The sequence below is a fragment of the Coturnix japonica genome, chromosome 15 (assembly GCF_054131305.1).
Source record: "Coturnix japonica strain WE chromosome 15, WE-NBRP24, whole genome shotgun sequence".
NCBI classification, from domain to species: domain Eukaryota; kingdom Metazoa; phylum Chordata; class Aves; order Galliformes; family Phasianidae; genus Coturnix; species Coturnix japonica.
The window spans coordinates 10,850,381-10,872,699 of record NC_140677.1 but is presented as its reverse complement, the minus strand read 5'-3'; the positions used below and the strand labels follow the sequence as shown (position 1 = coordinate 10,872,699).

Sequence of the window (22,319 nt, the reverse complement as noted above, 5' to 3'; positions counted from 1 at the left end):
CTGTGCTATCAGTTGCTACTAGATGAGGCCTGTGACTGCCTCCTATTTAGTGCCAGGTGAGCAGATAATCAGTGGGGAGACAACAGATGAGCAGGCACTGAGAGCTACTGTGGAGATGCTGCAGAGATTAAGGGGTGTGTAATCGCTGCTGCTGCTGCTGCTGCTGCTGAAAGCCAGATGAGCAGTCTGCATACAATGGCCATGGAGACTGAGTCACACTGAACCTGCAATTGCTATGGGCCAGTTCCCTGCCTATTGAATGGGATGGGAATGGGCTGCTTTGACCCTGAAGACTGTGGTCCTGTCCCACCATGAAGAGCCACTGGGACTCCCCAGCTCCTGCTGTGCTCTGCCTGCTGGTTTCACACTGCACAGGTTTGGGACTAGCTGGTCCAGTCCATGGCTGGCTGCATTTCTACCTTGTAATTGGGCCAGGCATAGCTTGGAAGCACTCCAGAAATAACGGCAATAGCAGATAGTGTTGGAGCGCAGGAAGGTGTGAAAGAGTTCGACGGCACCCGATGGGGAACTTTGGAACAAGATAACGGCCAGGTCTATGCACGCTGGGGAAAAGTGGGGCAGTCCACAGGGCACAGCACACCCATTTCCAGCAGGTAAGCAGGGGCTGCAAGGAAAGAACCCCGGGCAACCAGGTCAGGGGCATTGCTGTGCCAGGCTGTACTTCTTGCTCTGGGACTTGGTGGGGCTACAGGGGTGCCCCAGGAGTCCCAGTGACAGGGCTGTGCTGGATCCCAGGAATCCGGCAGCTCCTTGGCAGGGTGGGAGGGAGGGCAGAAGGGAGGGAGCGGTGTCTCAAAGATCACGGGTAGGTATTAATAGGAGGGAGCAGAGTGTGAGCCCAACTGGCAGCACCCAACCGGTGGTGGTGGAGCAGGTAAGGGGGCTGGGGGTGATGCGGGGGCTTAAGCTTCTCTAGGCATCCTATGAGCAACTCATGTATCAGGCTGAAAGCGGGCAAGCAACCTAGAAATGGAAGCACCTTGGCGCAAGCAGGGCAGGGCTGTTGGGCTGTAGGGAAATCTCTGTCCAGCTGTGCAGATGAACCCATCCCTACCCCATACCTCAGTGCCCCTGTCTCAGTCCTCGCTCTGCAGTGCAGGGGGCTGGGGCACCGGCGAGCCTGTGACACTCACCAAGGGTTGAAATTCCTGCTCCCCTCATGTGTAAAGGGACAAAGTCTGCAGGAAAGGCTACGGTGCTGGCTGGGGCTTTACTCTGCAGCAGTGCTGGCCTGCTGCCCTGTATGTGCTGTGGTATGTATAGGGTGCTGGGTTGGGCTGGATGGAGCAGAAAGGTGATCAGCACCAAGGCTGTCCTACAGAAGTGGATGGATTGGACTCGGTGCAATCCAGTGCCACCTTCAAGGCATTGCTTGCTGTGTCCTTGGCACTCTCCCTGCCCCTTGCCCAGCTCCCTGGGTGCGGCTGAGCCATCTCTCATCTGCCTGCAGTGCAGCAGAGCCGGGGGCCATGGCGGCTGAGATGGTGCTGAGCCGCCGGCCTGGGCAGCCCCATGGCAAAGTGCTGAGTGAGGCTGACCTGGAGGAGCTGGCACAGAGGAAACCTCCCAGCAAGACCTCAGCACACGACTGTCTCCGGAAGGCAAGGTAGGGCTGGGGGAATTGAGCTGGGTGCTCCCTGCAGGGCTGCATCTCTGGGTTCCTGTGCTGCCCAGCAGCCCTGGTGTCCATATGTTCAGTCCTGGATCCCACTCCTTCCAGATGCTCAGCCTCCACTGCCAAGTCCCTGCTCTTCCGTTTCTTACCCGTCCTGCGCTGGTTGCCCCGCTACCCAGTGAAGGACTGGCTGCTTGGGGACATTGCCTCGGGCTTCAGTGTGGGCATAATGCACCTGCCCCAGGGTGAGTGATGTGTCCCCATGCCGTGCCCTGCCTCAGGTTCCCAATGGGTGAGGGCCGGGGCTCAACCATTCATAATATTTCTCCCTGCTTTGCTGTGCCCAGGGCTCGCCTACGCGCTGCTTGCTGGGCTGCCACCTGTCACTGGCCTCTACTCCTCCTTCTACCCCGTCTTCCTCTACTTCTTCTTCGGGACGTCCAGACATAACTCCGTGGGTGAGCCAAGGGACTGTGTGCTGCCAAGGGAACGGAGGGGAGGGAGTGAGGATGAGGGGGATGAGACTTCATCTATGGCACAGTATTGCCATGCCAATGAGCAAGTGGGTGGAGAGGCCTTTCTTCTGCCTTCATTTTACCCCATGAAAAAGACAGTTGGCTGAACCAGAGCCAAAGTGCCATGGGCACACCAACCAAGTGGCCAGCTGCCTGCTTTCTCAGAGAGGTCCCAACTGGATGCCAAGCACTGACTTTGGACTCCTTTCCTGCATGTTTCCAGGTCCCTTTGCTGTCATATCTGTCATGATTGGCAGCGTGACAGACTCCTTGATGCCCAGTGAGGACTTTCTGGAGTTTGTCAATGGCACCAACGTTACTGTAGTCAATGAGGCACAGCGGGACGCTGCCAGGGTAGAGTTGGTAGCCACCATCACAGTCCTGTCAGGAATCTTCCAGGTAAGAACCTAGCAGGGAGTTGTGGCTGTGCTGTCCCCATACCCGCAAGCTGTGGGACCTCCTCCTGTCACCTCTCCTTTTAGGTGGCCCTGGGTCTCCTGCAGTTTGGCTTTGTGGTGACCTACCTCTCAGACCCACTGGTGCGTGGCTACACTACTGCTGCCTCTGTGCACGTCCTCATCTCCCAGCTCAAGAATGTCTTCGGGGTCTCCCTAGGCGAGCACTCAGGGCCACTCTCATTGTTCGTGGTGAGTGAGGGGGTCATTGACACCCTGGATTACCCAGATGTGGTAAAGCATCACCTACAGAATACATGGAGTGTCCCTGAAAGAGCTAACAGCAAGGTATCTATCTATCTGTTTTCTCTCCTGAACACTTGCCTCCTGCATCCTCCAGACCTTCATTGAGATCTGCAAGAAGCTGCCAGAGACCAATGTGGGCACCTTGGTTACAGCCATCATTGCCATGGTGGCTATCTTCATTGTGAAGGAGCTCAATCACAAGTTCGCTGCCAAGCTCCCCATGCCCATCCCCATCGAGCTCATCACGGTACTCAGAGCTGTCCCAGCTCCCCAAGGGGACACTGCCATGGCCTGGGGCAGGCGCCATTACCCACAGATGTCCCTGTGCCTCACAGGGTGATGGGGGGTGGGACAGGGTGCCTCTGCAGAGGGGACTCCAGGGCACACACCTCCTTGTCCTCCTGCATAAGCCATGCTTCTGCAGGGAGGCCCTGCCTCACCCAGCTACTCCCACAGATCATCATCTCCACTGGCATATCCTATGGTGTCAACCTGAACTCCAAGTTTGGCATCTCCGTGGTGGGGAACATCCCCAGCGGGTGAGTGGGGCTGGGTGGCAAGGGCAGCTGTGCTGGGGCACCATGGTACCCACAAGGCCCCCTCCTGAACCCCATCTTCCTGCCTTGGACATAGGTTGAAGCCGCCTGTGGTCCCTAATGCCAGCTACTTTGGACAGGTGGTGGGCAATGCCTTCGCCATCGCTGTGGTGGGTTACGCTATCTGCATCTCCCTGGGTAAAATCTTTGCCCTGAAGCATGGCTACAAAGTGGATAGCAACCAGGTGATGCTCTGACACATGCAGCCCCTTCCTCTGTAGTGTTTCACAGCTCACAGCCCCAGGATGCATGGTGCTGCCTGACAGCTTCTCTGTCCTTGCAGGAGCTGATTGCTCTGGGCCTCTCCAACTTCCTGGGGGGCTTCTTCCAGTGTTTTGCCATCAGCTGCTCAATGTCACGAAGTCTGGTGCAGGAGAGCACAGGGGGAAACAGCCAGGTGGGTGTGGGTGGGTGCCTGCCTCTGCTCTTTAAAATTCCTTCCAATATCCCCATGCTAAGGTGTCAACATGGGGAGACACGAGCTGGGGCAAGGAGAACATCCAGGTTCACTCCATCTCTCCCCTCAGGTGGCTGGTGTCATCTCTTCCCTGGTCATCCTGGTAACCATCCTGAAGATTGGAGAGCTCTTCCATGACCTGCCCAAGGTGCAGCCAGTTCTACAGCCTCCACTTCACTTCCCAGTCTTTCACCTCCAGTATAAAGGCAGCACAGGGAGGGGGATGCTCTATTTGGGGTGGGAAATGACTGGAGGCAGCCTTGGATACGGGGCACAGTGAAATGCCCCCCAGATGTGTCCTTGGCACTATCATGCATACAGACTTCTCTTGTAGGCCATCTTGTCTGCCATCATCATCGTCAATCTCAAGGGCATGTTCAAGCAGTTCAAGGACCTCCACACACTCTGGAAGTCCAACCGTGTGGACTTGGTAGGGCATTGATTGGCCCTGAGGGAGTTCCTTAACCCTCCACGGGGCTTATGGTGCCATGGGACTAGGCCATGCCCCAGCTGACTGTGCCCTCTCTAGATGGTCTGGGTGGTGACTTTCATAGCCACGCTCTTGCTGAACCTGGACATTGGCCTGGGAGCCTCAGTGGCCTTCGCATTGCTCACTGTCATCTTCCGGACCCAGCTGTGAGTACCCTCAGGCTGGGCTGGGTACAAGGGAGATGTGGTGCTTGGGGACAACGTGGACATTTGTACTAACTCCCAAGGCTGACACTAGGATGTCCCTGGTGTGGGGTAGTGAAGTGTTGGGGACCTGGTACTGTTTCCCAAGGGCAGAGGAAGCCCACAGGAACACCCTGTTGCTCTGCTCCCCACAGCCCCCACTATTCCATCCTGGGACGTGTCACTGACACCAATGTCTACAAGGACGTGGCTGAATATGAGAAGGTAAAAGCACTGAGGTGTTGGCATGGTAAGAGAAGAAGCACCCACAGGAGGTGGGAGCAATTAAAAGCACCCCATGGTATTTTAAGGGAGGGCAAGAAGGAGCACATCTCTGTCCATAGGGTAACACACCCTCTCCATCCATCCCCAGGCAGAGGAAGTCCCTGGAATAAAGATCTTCCGCTCCTCCTCCACCATCTATTTTGCCAACGTCGAGCTGTACTCCGATGCACTGAAGAAGAAGGTAGGAAAATCTGCCCTGAGCACAGCAGGCAGGGCACAACACTCAGGTCCCTGTGGCCTGCCAGGGGAGATGTGGTCCAGGACATCAAGGCTGGCTTAGCAGCAGCATGGTGTCCCTCACATATTTCCATGGCATCACTGGGCCTCCTAGGCTCTGCCCCTCTTCCTGACGGCCATGGGGCTGTATGGGTTTGCAGAGTGGCATCAATGTGGATCGCCTGATTGAGAAGAAAAAGAAAGCACTCAAGAAACTGAAGAAACAGCAGAAGAAAGCAGAGAAGGAGAAGGCAAAGAGGAAAAAGGTGCTTCCCAGCACATCCCTCTCGTGCTGTCCCACACCATTTCCCTGCCCGGCCATAGCCTTCTGCTCATGCTAGGCATCCCATGGGGCTCCCAGTTTGGCCCACAGCCACCAGACAGGGAGAGGCATTGGCATGCATCTGGGTTAACAACATCACCTTTAACGTCAGTGGAGGAGGCTGCAGTCATTAATGATTAGGTGGGGGAGCTGGTGAGTCATTCATAGTCTGGGGCAAGTTAATCATCAAAATGAAGCACAAGAGCAAAGGCTGACTGGGGAGAGGAGTCTAATGAGGCCAGTTCCAATCATTGGGGAGAGCTCACAAGGTGACCTGGAAAGAACCTAGAAGTGGGACTTGGGTGTGAGCAAAGTGCCCACTCCTGGCACATCCACCACCATAACACAACTAGAACCCCTCCAAACCCCAGTGCGCTATGGGGCAGGACAAACCCAGGGTCCTGGGGAGACAATGCCCTGCAGAGTGCCACCAGCACCCACATGGCGAAGGGGTTTTCACACAGGACACAGAGGCTGAGTGCAATGGGCCAGGACTTGCAGTGATTGAGCTGAGTGAGGAGGAGGATAGAGCACCTGCTGAACCCACCCTGCGCTCCCTGGGGCTGCCCCAGCCTGACTTCCATGCTGTCATCCTGGACTTCAGCCCCGTCAACTTCGTGGACACAGTCTCCATCAAAATCCTGAAGAACGTAAGGGCTCAGGGGTGGTGCAGGAGTGGGACAGCCAGATGGCAGCCGCTCATCCCTTTACCCTGACATGATTTTTACCATTTACAGATCTTCAGGGATTTCCATGAAATAGAAGTGGACGTCTTTGTTGCCTGCTGCCCAGGTGAGGAGAAACCATAGAGCTATCAGCCCCTGTAGGGAATAGCCACCCCTGTGAGACACGGCTGCTGGTCATGGGGCTTCTGTGCCCTCTGTGGTGTCCCCTACCCCATATTCTCCCCAGAGGACAGCAGTTGCAGGAGCACATCATGGGGTGCCAGGCTGTCCCCATTGGCTGCACATTGCTCTGGCATCCCAGTGTGAGCTCTGCAATACTGGCTGTCCAGTGATGTCCTGGGCAGGGGGTGGGACGCTTGTTTGGGTGGAGGCCAGCTGCCATAGCTTTAAGTGCTTCTTTCTCCCTCTGTGCAGCGTCTGTTCTTGCCCAGCTGGAGCGGGGCAACTTCTTCAGCTCCACCATCACCAAGCACTGCTTCTTCCCGTCGGTGAATGACGCTGTGCTCCACATCAATGCTCCATCGGTGCGCCCAGCCTCGGTAAGCACCCAGCCTCACCATCCCCACCGCCAACACGTTGTGGGACGGCACGAGCCGACTTTCCTCTCTGCCCCCTTTAGGAGAACCGCAGCACCAAAATGTAGCCCTGCAGAAGAGACGACTGAGCAGCGGGGCCGTGCCGCTGGGAGGGCTCCACCACCACCTGCCCGGGGCCTGGAGCCTCTGCGGGACGGGATGGGGGGCTGGGAGCCGATCTGCCCCGTGTTTGGGGCGAGGAGCCCGGCAGCGGAGGGCTGTGATGCCGGCAGCGGGCTGTCACCGCGGCGAGAGCCCAAAGAGCACAGCGCGGTTTCCTCAATAAAGGCATTCTCAGCCAATTAAGCCTCATCTGTGCAAAGGGCGGCGCTGCTGTGCCGGCTGTGTCCCGCTGTTCCCTATGGGCGGCCCCATATCACCGCACATACCCCATCCCCAGTGCCATCGTCCGGCCCCATACCGGGCACGGCGGTCCCATCCCCAAACCTTCCCGTCGTTGCGCCCTCCCACCGCAAGGTGGCGCTGCAGCGAGAAGCGCTCTGTCCTCATGTGCCTTGGGGGCGCTACGGAGCATTTTGCGCATGCGCTTCCCTCCCCTTAGCGCTCCTTCCTTCCGCCTCCCGTTTGGCGCATGCGCAGTGCAGCCCGCTCGGTCGCTGTAGGGACAAGATGGCGGCGTCCTTCGTGTGCCGGGCGGCCGGGCGGGTTTTGCTGCGGAGCCCCCATCCCTGCGTGAGTCGTTGTGTGACAGCGGGGAGACTGGGAGCTGGGAAGGATGGGTGGATGGATGGATGGGTGGGTGGGCAGCTCGGGTGTGCTGTGCGGCGGGACACGGCCTGTATCTCGGCCCGGAAGGTCACGGGGACGGGTGGGCCGCGAGGGGCTGTGGGGGCTGTGGTGACCTCATTGCAGCCTTTCAATACCTGAAGGGAACTTAATCCCAGGAGGGGAGTAAACTCTTGGAAAGGGCTGATAATAGCAGGACACGGGGAAATGGTTTTAAGTTAAAAGAGGGAAGATTTAGGTTGGATGTTAGGGGGAAGTTCTTCACTAGGAGAGTGGTTAGGCCCTGGAACAGGCTGCCCAGGGAGGTTGTGGATGCCCCGTCCTTGGAGGTGTTCAAGACCAGGTTGGACGGGGCCCTGGGCAACCTGATGTAGTAAAGGTGTATGTTTGGTGGCCCTGCCAGGCAGGGGGTTGGAACTACATGATCCTTGAGGTCCCTTCCAACCCGGGTCATTCTGTGATTCTGTGTGGTCCGTGGGGGCTGCGGGCTGTGGGTACAACAGGGCCGCTGTCATCAGCCCGGCCCAGCAGTGTGCCCTGCTGTGTGTGTGTGTGCTGGAGGCCTGTGGGGCGGAGGAGAGGTTCTGGTCGTTGTTGAGTGCTGTGAGCCTTTGTTCCAGGCGACTCTGCTGCCTCTGACAAGGAACCGTGGTACGGCCACCTACGCGCAGACACTGCAGAACATCCCTGAGACGAACGTCACCACGCTTGACAACGGGCTGCGAGTGGCTTCGGAGGAGTCCAGCCAGCCGACGTGCACGGTGAGCATCGAGTGGATTGAGACTCACTTCCCATAGTGACAAACCTGGCTTTGAACTGAAGCTTGGTGAAGACTGCCCCAGTTCTCTGTTATTCAGTCAAACTGTAGTAATACTGTGCCTAGCCTGGTTTCTTTCCAAGCTTTTGCACTGTACTGGTTTCCTGAGCTCTGCAGTGTTTGCACTGATGTAGTCCCACATGTAAGCAGTAACTGACCAGAAGTAGTTTCATCTTAGGCAAACCTGTCAATGGCTTTTGTTAAACTGCTGTGTTCAATGCTTGAATGCATACTGAAAATAGTTGCTGGTGCATGTTCCTATTCTGGGGCTACTGTTGAAGCACACTTTTTCTTGCTGTTATATATATGGCACAAGTCTTGGAACATACTGTCTGCTTGTTTATTTTCTAATATGTGTGCTTGCTATCTTTGCTGTTAGGTGGGTGTGTGGATTGGGGCGGGGAGCCGCTATGAGAATGAGAAGAACAATGGAGCTGGTTATTTCGTGGAACATCTGGCATTTAAGGTAAGACTTGGTCTGGCATAAGGCTGCATGGAGACAATGTTCCAGACGTTCACTGACATGTTAGTTCTTGCTTTGGAGGCTGCAGGTATTAATAGAGGTGTAATTGTGAATCAGAATCAATTCATCTGAATCTCAGAGGCTCTGCACGTAGTATAACAATAAACTTTAAAAGGCATCTAGTCTCTATGGTGGTCTTTGTTTGAATGTGGGGCTGTGAATGAAGACAGCTAGTATTTTTTAGTTGGTATTTCTCCTCTTAAAGGAAAAAAGTCATGAGCAATAAGTTGGACTGGTTCTCTGATGCTGCGATTCCTTACTATCCCAGCTTATTGTAACACATGTATAAAACCATGATGAAACTTGTTTCCTCAGGGTAGCAGGCAGACCTGAATCTCTATTTCAGAATCAATTTTCTGCTCCTATTCTGGTATCCTCCAAATATTGCTAGTTAAAGGACTAGAAACCTGCTTCCTGTTTTTAGTGGTGACTTGTCCATATTTACTTACACTGTTCAGCCCCTGTTGTACTTTAGCTTAGATTTTCTCCTTTCCTTTGGGTTTCATTCGGCATTTCAAAATACATTTCAGCCATTTTTTAGCTATAGTCAATAAGCCAAGTGTTAAATATTTTGCTTTCTGCACCAGCTCTTGTTTTTTACAAATCACGTGGCAGGTTTTATTGCATTAGGTTTTTACTGTTCTTTTTACTGCTTTATTTCAGCTATGTGGGGGAACTGTTCACTATCTATGTATTTCTGCATACTTTTAGGGCACAAAGAACCGTCCTTGTGCTGCCTTTGAGAAGGAAGTGGAGAGCATGGGAGCTCACTTCAATGGGTACACCTCACGTGAGCAGAGTGCCTTTTACATAAAGGCTTTGTCCAAGGACATGCCAAAAGGTAGGATGGTCAGTGGCGGAAAAAAAGCAGGTGTTTCTCCCCCACCAGTATACTTTATAGTAATTGACCAGGGAATGAGGCTGTTGCTGAGCAGTAAATTGAAGACGGTATTTGGCAGTTGGAGGGAGCACTAACCAAGAGGTGGTGCTTTAAGGCTGTAAGCTCACTTGTACCTAAAAGCAGCCTTACAAACCTCTTTTTTTTTTTGTCAGGCTGTTCTGTATTGCCAGAAGGCAGGGGGTAGGGGTTCAGTAGTGTGTAGTTGCTTTATGGAGCTAAGAAAATGCTGTTAGCAGCAGCTACTGTGTCAGAAGTGCTCAGTGCCGCTCTTGTGGATGTCACATATGCTTTGTGCTACCTATCGTGTGCAGGCTCCTCTTTGGGTCAGTTTTGTCCAGAGGAGGTGGTTTGAGTCAGAGCTATTGTTATGACTCAGTCCTACTGTAAGTGTGGACCACTCTGTAGACATCACAGACTCTCCACAATAATTCAGCTTGTTTCTACAACAGTACCTTGTTTCTGGCATGCATCACCTTCTGTATTTGTTACCTTCTGCCAACTTTCTGCTGGCAATGGTGAACTATCACAGATGCTTGGCAAGCTGGTTTAGAGATTTCTTCATCCTAAAACTGTGTTATTTGTCCCTCTCTGATGCTGTGGGAGTAGATATGTTGTGTTGCACCACCACCCCGGCACAGTCTATTTCCCTCTTGCTGTATCCCTGCTGCCTTGTTTGTTTTTGATTGCTAATGTAGCAAATATGTTGCAGTGGTAGAGCTTCTGGCTGACGTTGTGCAGAACTGTGCCCTGGAGGAGTCTCAGATCGAGAAGGAGCGTGGTGTCATCCTTCAGGAGCTAAAAGAAATGGACAATGACTTGACTAACGTTACCTTTGATTACCTTCACGCCACTGCTTTCCAGGGCACTGCACTGGCCCGCACCGTCGAGGGGACCACAGAGAACATCAAGTAAGCTATAGACTGGCTGCACTATGTGACTTGTGGGCTCAGACTTTGGGGTGCATAACTCCTGCAAGAAAACCAGTCAGAGTGTATGCAAGGAATAAGTGAGACTGTATGTGGAGGTGATATGTGCCCATGGGCTTCATAAGTCTGGACTGTGCTTTCCATCTTAGTGCTGGTAAATGTGTAATGCTGCTCATGTTCCTCTCCAGAATCAGTTTTCATGTATGATCTGATGGTGGTAGGGCTTGGCTGAACCTTTTCCCATACTTGTTGGTTTGATGCCTTTAGAGGCATTAAGAGCTAGTGGTGCTCATTAAAGCAGTGGCCTCAAGCATTCACACCTGTTAGTGTGTTGGTTTCCCTGTGACCAAGGGTTGATACTCTGGTCTGCATTTGAACTCTGTCCTTAACTCTTGACCACCTGTTTCCTTTCTCTGTGTTCCAGTATTAGAGTGCAGGGGAAAAAAGGCAGTGCAGATGTACTTCAGGAAAGTATTATTATCCCATAACTGATATAATCAACAGCATCACTTTTTCCTCTACACTGTGAATTCAGTCTCTAATCCCTCCAGCTCTGAGAAGCTGATATATTAGGTATCTCTTTGTGCTTTCTAGGCATCTGACTCGAGCAGACCTAGCTTCGTATGTTGATACTCACTTCAAGGCACCTCGTATGGTCCTGGCAGCTGCTGGAGGTAAGCCCAGATTGTTGAGACTCTAGTGATCAACCCCCTGACATGCATCTCTAATGTAAAATAAGATGATTTTGTTAAATGGAGCTCTATGAAACTTCCCTTATTGACAGGTATTTCTCACAAGGAATTGGTAGATGCAGCTAAGAAACACTTCAGTGGGGTGTCCTTTACATACAAAGAGGATGCTGTGCCTATTCTGCCACGCTGTCGTTTCACAGGGAGCGAGGTAAAGTGTTCGCATGTTCTTAGTCTTATTGTCACAATATGTTGGCTTTTAGATGGAAACAAAGTCCAGTAAGAATATGATACTATTGCTCACATTGTCTAATGGAAATACTTCATCAGAGCAATTGATTTGTCCTCAATAGAGCCTGAGGCAATTTTATTTCACTGGGATAATGTGAAGTTCTCCAGTTTGTCAACTTGGTGTAGCATCAGACTGCAGACAACATCAAAATGCTCAGTTAGCTCTTTCCTGTTCCTTGGTGACTTCCCAGATCCGTGCCAGAGACGATGCTCTGCCTGTTGCCCACATTGCTCTTGCTGTGGAGGGGCCAGGATGGGCTGATCCTGATAACGTTGTCCTCCATGTGGCTAATGCAATCATTGGACGCTATGACCGCACGTTTGGAGGTGGCAAGGTAAGAGACCTGGGAATGTGATAGGGAGAGCATGGAGTCTTTTCTGCAAGGTACTGTGGAGCCACCAGATTAAACTGCTTTATGGGAGGCTGTTCTGTTTAGCTTCCAGATTTGGTCAGAGATATGGAAAGTAGAGGTGTAATCGAGGCTAACCCAGGATAGTTTTTAAGATGTGATGCTAGGAGATGAGTTGGGCCTTTTCTGCTGTGTTTGGAAGAAGTTCAGGTGATTAATTCTGAGCAGCTTTTCCTGCCTTCATGACCTGACTGCTCAATGGTGGAAACATTATGGAGTAACCTGTAGTCTCTTGATGCAAGCCTGCCTTGCATATATAAAGCAATTGGAACTTGTATAAAGCCCCAATACTACATCCTTTCTCGTCTATAATTTGTCTTGACTGCTAACCCCTGCTACTGGGAAACCTTGTACTTGCCAATATCTCCACTTCTATACTGGTATATGTACCAGTTCCTCATCTGATGCTGGGAAGGGAAAAGATTTTGCTGTGTGGACTCCTAGGCTATTGTGTGTGGCTTTTCCAGCTGTGACTCTCATCTGTTGCCCACATGAAGGGCTTAAATTAAACTCTCCTTTGATAAGTGTTACGCTCTGTCTTGTCTGCGGTCTTTGTGAGAACAGCTCAGGGGGAAAGAATGTGAGCTCTGGGGAGGCTGTCTAGTTGAAATGGTTGATGGTATCTCCTTCCTTACAGCACCTGTCCAGCAGACTAGCTGCGCTCGCTGTGGAGCATAAACTCTGCCACAGCTTCCAGACGTTCAACACCTCCTACTCCGATACTGGCCTCTTTGGTTTTCATTTTGTCGCTGATCCTCTGTCTGTAGATGATATGATGTTTTGTGCTCAGGGCGAGTGGTAAGTACAGCTCTGGCAAAGGTTTCTGTTTAAGATCTGATCCTGTGGGAGAGTAAGCTGATGGAGGTTGTGTCTGGCCTTCAGAGTGCTGCATCTCTGCATGAATGCCTCTGTAACTTGCATTCTGGTTATGTGATCCTGTCAGTGGTTTCTATAATTGTGTCAGGATTGCTTTTGAGGATTTTAATCCCTTTGGTTTCTTCAGGTCTTTGGCTCACAGCTTCCACACATTAGCACTGAGGCTTTGACTTTTTCTGTACAAGTGAGACCATAAAGACAAGGCTCTCCTAGGTACAAAAGACATGTATCTGATGTCCCGTTAGGCTTGGGCAAAGCAGAGTTCCTGTCTTCCAAACAGTTCTGTTGTGACTGACACATGCTCTGCTATTGGAGCCATGCCAGCATTTGAGGCCTTCTGTTGGTCTTACTCTGTATGCTTATGTGCCATTAATGGATCAAGGTTGCATCTGAGCTTCAGAGCCGTGCTGTGCTGTGAATGGAGCAGATGGAGTTAGCCCTTGCCCCAGAGACGTTGCAGTTGGCAGGGGAGGAAGGGATTTAACAGCTGGAGTCCAAACAGACTCTGTATAACTGTCTTATTCTTTCAGCATCAGTTTCCATAGCAGCTTGGCATGTGTGGGAATAGCTGACACGCCTGCCTTCTCTTGTGATAGCATACCACAGACTGCTTGCTGCTGTGCCTGATAGACAAGCTAGAGTCGACACCAGAGCTGCTTAGACCTTTGTGAGTGCAACTCAGCATGTAAACTGTTGGCTGATATTCCCTGCCTATCAGCTCCAGCTCTTTCACTTGCCTCCTGCTGTTCATTGCTCTCTATTTCTTAGCTGCACTATGGTGGTCAGGAATGAGTCTCAGGGCCTGCAAGACAAGTGATATTAAAAGCGTATTTCTGCAGACTTGGGAAAGGGAAGAACGTGATTTCTGTCTGAGTAGGCAAATGCCTTTAAGAGCTTTGGTGGTCTTCCTCTGTCTTTTGCAGGATGCGTCTGTGCACTAGCACCACTGAGTCAGAGGTGAAGAGAGCCAAGAACTATCTGCGAAATGCCATGGTGGCTCAGCTGGATGGTATGTTCTGGTTTATAAAATAAAAGCTGCTCAGCAGTTTTGCATTTCTGGTGGGGAGCAGGAGTTCTGCTGGGTATGTTAGAGTGCTATTGGCAGATGCTGGGCAAAGCTCCTTTTCTCTTCTCCTTCCATGGTTTCAAGGTAGCTGATCACAGCCTGTTGTGCTACAGGCTGGCTCTGACTCTGTAAACTTGACATTTTCCTGCTGCAGGTGAATAATAGATACATACTGTGTGGTGAATTTGGAATTTAGACCTCCAAGCAGGTCTGCCTTGGCAGTAATGATTTGGAGATCAGGAAGAGTGCTTGCATTGCTTAGTTCCTGCTGAAGCTGCTTAGCACAATTACCGTGACTTCATTAGAGCCTGCTTAATGGCTAGAGTTGTCTGCTTTGGTTGATGATCAGGCTGTGAGTTTTGGGAAACTGTTCAACTTTGCTGACAGTATCTTCAACATTTAGGTACCACTCCGGTGTGTGAAACAATTGGAAGCCATCTCTTAAATTATGGACGCCGTATCTCTCTGGAGGAATGGGATTCCAGGATTTCTGTAGGTATCCATTTGTTTTCTTTGGGAGCCCTGAGCACACTTGGCACTGCCATTTTTCTGGCCTTAGTTTCCCTCAGCAATGCAAGGCTTACTTCTCCCTTAGGTATGCTGCCTGGAGCCCAGGCAGTCAGGTCACCATTAGGAGTACATTAGAGTACTGGCAAAGATTTGATGTATCCTGTGACATGTCTAAATCCACTCCATCCCAGCAGGAGGACATAGAGCTTTGTTAAACAGCCCAACCTGAAATTCATTAACAGTTTCCCTGGAGGTGGCCACCATCTAGTCTGTATAATTCTGTAGCCCTTGTGTACCTTTGGAGGCTTCAGATTTTGGACTGCCATGTCTTCAGTGCTCTCAGAGGAGAGCACTGTGTCTGTCCTTGCAGACCAGGGCTGGACAGTTAGTGTGGAAGGCCTCCATGGGTCCAACAGCACGTTTTTAATTAACTTCATATGTAACAACAGTAGTAACTTGAAGCTTTGAGAAATCTAAGTCTGCCAGAAGGGTCATTAATTGCTTGTTTGTTACTCTTTAGGCTGTTGATGCAAGAATGGTGAGGGATGTATGCAGTAAATACATCTATGACAAATGCCCAGCGCTTGCAGCAGTTGGTAAGTGACCAGTTGGTTAGTACGTGGTAGCTCAAAAGATGGGGTGATCAAGAGTTGAATGGAAGCAAAGTACAGGCACTGTTTACATGTCTGTTTTGGCCTCTTAACTGCTCTGGCTCTTTGTTATTACTCTCCTGCCTCTGAACGTTAGGTGTGCCAAAGCACGTTTGGCCAGGAGATCAAACATGGAGATGATGGAGACTCAATGACAGTGAGCTGCTGGCTGTCCTCCCACCTCTGCTTGGTGTGGAGCTATGACTAAGACTGGGAGTCCCATAGCTGGGTGTGGGCCCAATGGCCTCTGCCAGGTGTCCTTACCCTGGGGTCATGGTGGTTTATGTAAGGGAAGCAAAGGGGCCCAGTCCTCTTGTGCTGCTCTGGCATGTCTGTCTGGCCAAGGATAAATTCCTCTTAGAAAACCTGCCTGAGCAGCTCAACTCTGCTCTGCTGCCTCCTCCTTCCTGTGTTGTGGATTCCCCTCCTCCATGCAGTTGCTTACTGTGGGCCTGCAAAGTAGAGCAGTGCAGAACGGAGAGGATTTTCAAGCAGGAAGTTGGAAAGAATTAGCCAAAATCTCCATGATTTGGTGGTTCCCTGTATTTCATACTTGTATGTGAAGCTGTATTGGGTGTTGTGGAAGAACATGAGCAAATAATGTGTTCTGAGGGGGAAAAAAGCAATGGTTTCTCTATCAGGAGATGGCATTTGCCAGTTTTCCTGATTCAGGTTTCAGCTGTAGTTACCAGGTTTTGCACGTAGCTACTGTGGATTGTGAGCACAGTGTGCTCTGCCACCATCTGCTTTACAACCACGGGAAACCACACAGTGATTTTAATTACAGCTCCAGTGACTAACTCTTGTTCTGCTCACTCAGGTCCCATTGAACAGCTGCTGGATTACAACCGTATCCGCAGTGGCATGTACTGGGTCCGTCTGTAGGATGTGTCCCTGCTGGATGGAACAGTGATGCTCCGTACTGTGACAGGGCTCCCAGAGTTGTCTGTCTGAATGTCGTGTATACTGGGACAAGGAGGAGTCCTATCAAAATGGCTATCTTCTTGGTGATAAATGGATAATAAAAAAAAAGATAAATGTATCTTACATGGAGTTGGTTCTGCTGTGGGCGCTGACTGTGTCTTGCTGGGTCGCATGTGTTGTCCTTGTATATTCAGAAAGGCTGCTTCTTCCTGGCCCTGCGGTGTGATGGTGTATTTCTGTCCATGCTGTTTGTTACCCTTTTGTTAGGTTGTCTGCCTCCCTGGGGAGGGCAGTTTGTGTAATCTCTCTCCTTGTTCAGTTTCAGGCAAAACTGGCCAGCTGAGTTCCCACCACCTGCTTTAATTGGTGAACGTGATCAACCTGGCCTTGCCTGATGCTGCCTCAGTGCAGCCGAGCAGTCAGGATGTTCCAAGGAGCTGGAGCTGTTGCTGGATGGATACCTTTCCAACAGTCAAGAGCCCATTCTGGCATGTGGTGCCTGTCATCTTTTAGAATTCAATTGCTGCAGGCCAGCTCAGTAAGCCCTTAATCTGTGTATTCCTCATACTTATGAGCCACCATCCATCCAGACAGTCTCACCTGTCTATATTGAAGTATAGAATGACCTGTCCTACACCTGGAAGATACCTCAGGGTCTGACAAGCTGGAAGAGTTACCTGGGTGCTCCTTTATTTTGCCCTCGGGAAGTTGGAACACGGGAGAGGATGAAACCGAGCACAGGGTTTGAAGGGCAGCTTCCCACCAGGTGGCACTAGCTTACACTGCGAAGCTGCGGGTTCTCCTCTCCCTTTTGTCTCTGGAATAGGTCTCCCAGGGATTCTCGTTTAATTTCCAGGTGCTGCCCTGACAAGTGGGATTTAAAAATAGTGTAGAAGTTTCTGAGGGTTAGTCATTACGCTTGAGACTAATCCAGTGTACTAAATCATTTGTGCTGAATCGGGATTCTTGATGAGGGAGTCAGTGTGTCTGAGCTCATTGCGTATACGAGGCAAGTTTGAAACTGTTAAATGTTCTCTCTGCAATTTGGATTTAACTACCATCGCAAGCTCTGGCTCGTTGTAAGTGCACCGAGGGCTGCAAAACTAAACAAACTCACTTAACGCCTTGTGGAACCAGTAAATGGCTCTGCCTTAGGTTTGTGTTTGCAATTAGCCTGTGATCCTCCTGTCTTCCATTGCTTGATATACTTTTTTTCCCCCACAGTGATCTTTCTTTCCTTGTATTTCTCACCAGCTGCAGGGTGCTCTGGCAGAAGTACGTTGTTGCTTCAGCATTTCCTGTGTATTATCTTTGTTGGAAGGTTCTTAGGAAGGGTTTTCCTTGGGTCCATCTGCAGCCCCTCCTGCACTGCTTTGTACTGAGGAGCAGATTCAACCCCCTCTGCAACTGTTGCTTTCCAGACTGCTTTGTTTCTGCACAGAAGAGGCAGGTGGTGCAGCATGTCAGTGGGAACTCACACACTGAGTGGGCTCTGCAAGGCCGCCTGGGTTGCACAGAGCTGGGAGGTTTGGTGGTTTTGTTTTTCCACATGCTTTAATCCATGTGGATCTATTGTAGGATCTGTGCTCTGGTGAGCAGCGTTGTGTGCAGAGCCTCAGTGAGGGGCTTGGGAAGCATCACCTGGAACTTGGGCAGACTCGTTGGATAACTGGCAGCTGAGTCCCTCTGTGCTGGGGGATGTGAAGCCCTGATCCAGTTGGCAGGTCGCCACAGGTGTGTGTTTCTGTTCCACCATCAGGGCAGCCTTAGTCCAAGGGAATCCAACCTTGGAAATGCCTGGCATGACAGAAGCATCTGATCAAAACGCTTTTCCTGAGCCTTGAAAAAGCGAGGTGTTTTCCTGGACCTCTCCCCTTCCCTTCCTGTGGTTCGCACTGTCTGGTGCAGGACAGCAGCGGTGCCAAAGGAGGAGTTGGAACCATCCCTAGAACAGGACAATTTCACTGAAACTGGAGATGGCCCAGGTGACCTAATAAATCTGTTTCCTGGCTGCCTGGACAATGCAGGATTGTTTGTCGGGGCTCTTTGACCAGCCTAGTTCTCAATGGCTGAAGTGTTTTATTTTGCTACTTCACTTGGAAGGTTAGTTGGGATCCCATTAGAATGTGCTGATAAACTTCATTTGATGTAGGAATTGGCCTTGGCTGCCTCCTCTTTTACGCAGTTAAATGTCTCATCCTTCCTCCGTAAAGTTCCTTCTTTGAAGCTTACACCCTCCATTACCTCCAGGCAATCGCCTTCCCTCTCTGACACCTTGAGAGGAGGGTTTGGGAAGGAGGATGCTTTGTGCATGTATAGCCAATGCTCTGTGCAGTACCTTGATGTTTTTTCCCCCCATGCTGCAGCCTTGCACTGGGGTATGTAGCAAGGAAAGCTCTCAGTACCCCCCACATGTGGGGCAGGGGCAGCTGTGCAGGGTGGGTCTGCCTGTGGAGGAGGCAGCCCCTTTGATATGTGAGCTGCTTGTTGGGGATGTGGGTGCTTGCCAAGAGACACGGGCTGCAGCAGCCAATTGTCGGTAGTTGCCTCACCTGAACTAATTACCCCCCTTGTCCCCCCCGGAAAGTACAGTTGATACTAATCATAGGTGCTGAGCCAAGCCTGTCCTCGGGGAAGCAGGGAGGTTTGGAGCCGTGCCTCTGCTTGGTGCCAGCGAGCTGCTGGGAGGAGAGCCCTCAGCCCTCGGGGCCAGTTCTCCAGCAGCTCTCCTGCTGAGGCTCAGAAGAAGGATGAATGCTCCTTATGATGCAGCATCTCCACAGCAGAGGTTGGTATCAGTGTATGGCAGACCCGCACCTCGCTGTGCCTTCTGTGCCGCATGTGGACACAGCGTGCCAGGAGAGCAGCATTGCCTGCATGCATGGCCTGAAATCCCCAATGGAAACAGCTCATCTAAAGCTGTGATGCATTCTTCGCTCAGCAAAGAAGCGGACAAAAGGCCCATCCAGGCCTGACTGCCAGCTCCAGCCATCCCCGGCGGTGTGAGATTGAGTGGGGCACGGTGCAGGACGTGTCAGCATTGTCTCTGCTCTTTCTTCAGCAGCCTGGGTGGAAGGGGATGAGCCTGAGCTGGATATCCTCATTAAAGCTGCCTCACCCCACATGCCACTCAATGAGGATCAGTGGTTCTCGCTTTTCATCTCTCCAGCTCCATTCCATCATGTGTTTTCTGGATGCCCTGCATCGCCTACCAGAGCTGCACACTGGAATGATTTCAGGCTCTGTATGAGAATCATACAGCACAAGGACAGCAGTTGGATCGAATGCCATGTGACCTGATTGGGGCAAGGCTAATTATGTAGTTAAGACATTGAAACAGGAGCCTGAATACTCATGTGCTACACCAGGAAGCTCCAGCATGGGCACAGCAGCTGTATCTCCCAGCAGGTGCTGCCCTGGCTCATTGGGCAGGGAGCGGTGCCAGGGCACCCAGGAAGAAGCTGCTGAGTGCACCCAGCCCTGCACGCCCTGCACCCAGGCTCAACGTGGCAGCTCTGCACTCCCATCCCTTCCCCCCATCCCAAACCACATGTGGCCACAACTGTCCCGCTCCCCCACATTGTTTATAGTTGCTCCAGATGTGCTGCTCTTGGCCGCAGCCGCGGTGACATGGGGACACAACCATCTCCTGCTGCCTTGCACGCAGCTGTGACTCACAGGTGAGCGTGGCAACACTGTGAGAGCCCCGTACTGCTCCCATAGCTGTCCCTGTGGGTGCAGACCTCCTGCCCTCTGCCTTCCCCATGTTGTTCCCTGCCTGTGGGGCTGAATGGGGCTGAAGGTCCTTGCGTGCGCCGTGCAGCCGCCGGCCCCATGCCATGGCGGTGACGCAGCCCTCCTGCTCACGGAGATATGAAGTCATCCCGGATGGGTCCGCGCAGGGGATGAGTTCCCATGGTGACAGACAGCGATGCACCCTGGCAGGGCAGGGCGGATGTTTGGTCCTTTTTATTCTTTTCTTCTGGAGATGGGCTCCCAGCCAAAGAGCCGAAGGAGCAATGGCACAGCCTCTCAGGGGAGAGCGCCGAGGACAAGTCTGGTCCCGTGTGCTGCGTAAATCCTTCTGCAGCACAGATCCCTGTGTCCACAACAGGGCTGCTCCCGTCCCTCTGCAGCCTCCATTACCTGGCTGTGGGATGTTCCAGCAGAGCACTACCCAAGGCTTTATCCTTCCCATACACCATGCATGCTGCAGGTAGCTTTAAATGGAGGTGCTGCTGGGAACCCGGTGTTACCAGCTGGTGTAAGGAGTATGGATGCATGATGTCAGCCTGCAGGTAAAGCAGCGTGTGCCATTACTTATGTGCCTTGACTCAAGGTGTGCCTAGGGACAACTCAAACAGCCCTGTGCTGGCAGTGTGTGATAGGGACTCTGTCTGAGCATTGCCAGAATGTGCAATGGAGCCCCTGGAGCCCCTTCCAGAGGGGTGTGGGTGCGGGTTGTGAAACACTTTAATAGAGGCAGGGAGGAAGCATTGAGCAACCACCCCATCCTCCTGGTGCTAAGATTTTGTAGCCCAGGCTGGAAATAAGGGCAATTGGAACAGGATTGTACAAAGAGAAAGGCTGTAGGGCTGGGACAGCTGAGCTGAGCACCCTCTCTTACATAGCTGCAGTGCAGGACTGGAGCAGTGATCGCCTCTGCTGTTGTCTGAAGGAAGAACAAACCCTCAGAGCCCTGTTAAGCTGTGCATCACCCCAGTGCCTGCCTGCAGAGCCTGCAGCCAGGGCTGGGCAGGGAGCTCAGTGATCGCAGCTGCACCGACGACGTGCCCCCAGGGCGGGTGCTTTGCTGCTGCAAAGAAGCAGCAGATAGAGACTTGTGCCAGGACCCATGGGGTGAGCATGGGAGAAGACAGCACCAGCCCCGTGTAGAATGTAGGGGTAGCTTTGCTGCTCCCCATCCCTCGTGCCTTTGTCCATCCCCATGAGCAAGGTGGGCTCCCTCTGTACACCCATGTGGGTGGGGGCAATGGGGCTGGGAGCGGTGGGGCACAGTCCATGCTCAGGACCATGGAGTTGGATTTCTGCAGGATAAACTGGGCTGTATGGGTGGTCCCCTACAGCTGGAGCACCACCACGACCCTCTACTGTCCCCCTCTGCTGTCCTAGAGCCTGACTGGGGCTTCTTGACTCCAGCATGCTGGGATGGCTATGAACCAACAGTGAGAGCATCCCTCTGGGTAGAGATGGGCTTTCTGCTTGAGGCTTTGCCCTGCTGCGCTGTGGCTTCTTGTCACAGGGTGTCACAGGGTGCCTTCAAGGCACACATCAGCCCTGCCAAGCTTTGCTGGGACAGCCAGCGGCGGCTGGGAGACATTCCTGGAGCATGTCCCAACCAGCCCGATGAAGGCGGCCCCCCCAGTCCCTCCTCCCCATGTAACACCAGCCATCCCCAACCCCATGCACTCAGCCCAGGGCTGAGCCCCCTCCAGCTCATGATGGAGTGGAAGCTGCCCCCTCCCTCTCTGTCTGCCCTTGCTGGAGATGCCAGGCAGGGATCTCTGCAGCCTGCACAACCCTTGCTGCAGGGAAGGAGCGAGAGCCGCCACCCTGCATGCATGCAAACACACACAGGCTTTGCTGCCCCCCACTCATAGCACACAGGAGCTGACAACAGTGCTATGGGACAGAGCAGCGCAGATCTGCAGCCCAAAGCCCCGCTCCAGCTGTGCCGCGTGACTCACTGCTCAGCATGATGTGGGGTTGGAACTGCACCCCAGGCTGCAGAAAACAGCTTTTCCCTTCCCTCCCTTCCCATTAAGCCGGCGGTGAGGGCGTCTGCCAGGCACGCGCAGAGCAGGGAGAGGCTCAGCAGGGTGAGGGACTGGCAGGGTGAGGGGCTGGGGCTAAGAGTAGGGTTAGAATTAGGGTTTGCATGCTTTGATCGATGCCATCGGGAGGACCACGTGCTCCCCTGGGGCCAGCCCAGCCAGGAGATGGGGAACCCCAGGTACAGGCTGCAGGAACCAGCACTGGCTGCCAGCCCTCCAGGGTTGGGAAAGGGTAGGCAGCAGCTTTGAGGATGTTCCATTGAGATTGGGGTGGCTGTGGCTGCAGGGCATAAGCCTGGAGCTGCAGGGACAAAGGGTGGATGAAGGAGTAGAAGGAGGGTTTAGGTTGAAGCTTGGGGTTGAGGGAATGCCTGCAGTGGGGTTCTCTGGTTGGAGATAGGGCTGCCTCTCCCCCCACAGCGTGACTCACGCACACCTGGTGCTCTCCCTCCGCAGGCACAGATTCCTTCCCCAGTCCTGGTATGCGGGGGAGCCAGGAAGAACCAGCAGTCCCTCGTGCTGCAGAGGGAGGA

The 22,319-nt window shown here is 52.5% G+C and overlaps 2 protein-coding genes across 4 annotated transcripts; both read left to right on the top strand.

Annotated features, from left to right (window-relative positions):
- Positions 1-495: 495 nt before the first annotated feature.
- On the top strand, positions 496-6,967 carry SLC26A6 (solute carrier family 26 member 6). Of its 3 annotated transcripts, none has more exons than XM_085516367.1 (20): positions 496-614; positions 1,472-1,627; positions 1,742-1,881; positions 1,984-2,094; positions 2,375-2,550; positions 2,634-2,798; positions 2,947-3,099; positions 3,309-3,391; positions 3,486-3,633; positions 3,732-3,845; positions 3,976-4,053; positions 4,240-4,335; positions 4,435-4,541; positions 4,733-4,802; positions 4,951-5,043; positions 5,240-5,344; positions 5,865-6,050; positions 6,138-6,192; positions 6,501-6,625; positions 6,706-6,967. In XM_085516367.1, exons 2-20 carry the CDS (start codon positions 1,491-1,493, stop codon positions 6,727-6,729), a joined length of 2,166 nt encoding a protein of 721 aa, XP_085372493.1. In that variant the 5' UTR covers positions 496-614; positions 1,472-1,490; the 3' UTR covers positions 6,730-6,967. The 3 variants fall into 3 exon arrangements, with proteins under 3 accessions (XP_085372493.1, XP_015730865.1, XP_015730864.1); XM_015875379.2 differs by lacking the exon at positions 496-614 and adding an exon at positions 822-895; XM_015875378.2 differs by lacking the exon at positions 496-614 and adding an exon at positions 1,196-1,274.
- A 295-nt stretch (positions 6,968-7,262) lies between these two features.
- UQCRC1 (ubiquinol-cytochrome c reductase core protein 1) lies at positions 7,263-16,109 on the top strand. The gene is made up of 13 exons (XM_015875418.3): positions 7,263-7,354; positions 8,029-8,169; positions 8,605-8,691; positions 9,460-9,589; positions 10,359-10,557; positions 11,170-11,249; positions 11,360-11,475; positions 11,747-11,890; positions 12,603-12,763; positions 13,765-13,850; positions 14,311-14,399; positions 14,938-15,013; positions 15,888-16,109. The coding sequence occupies exons 1-13, from the start codon at positions 7,292-7,294 to the stop codon at positions 15,950-15,952; spliced, it is 1,437 nt and encodes a 478-aa protein (XP_015730904.1). The 5' UTR covers positions 7,263-7,291; the 3' UTR covers positions 15,953-16,109.
- Positions 16,110-22,319: the final 6,210 nt, after the last annotated feature.

Coding starts and splice junctions, on each gene's coding strand:
- SLC26A6 (XM_085516367.1), top strand. CDS start 1,491: ATGGCGGCTGAGATGGTGCTGAGCCGCCGGCCTGGGCAGCCCCATGGC. Junction 3,100..3,308: donor TCCCCATCGAGCTCATCACG/GTACTCAGAGCT, acceptor CTACTCCCACAG/ATCATCATCTCCACTGGCAT. Junction 5,044..5,239: donor CCGATGCACTGAAGAAGAAG/GTAGGAAAATCT, acceptor ATGGGTTTGCAG/AGTGGCATCAATGTGGATCG.
- UQCRC1 (XM_015875418.3), top strand. CDS start 7,292: ATGGCGGCGTCCTTCGTGTGCCGGGCGGCCGGGCGGGTTTTGCTGCGG. Junction 8,692..9,459: donor TGGAACATCTGGCATTTAAG/GTAAGACTTGGT, acceptor GCATACTTTTAG/GGCACAAAGAACCGTCCTTG. Junction 12,764..13,764: donor TTTTGTGCTCAGGGCGAGTG/GTAAGTACAGCT, acceptor TGTCTTTTGCAG/GATGCGTCTGTGCACTAGCA.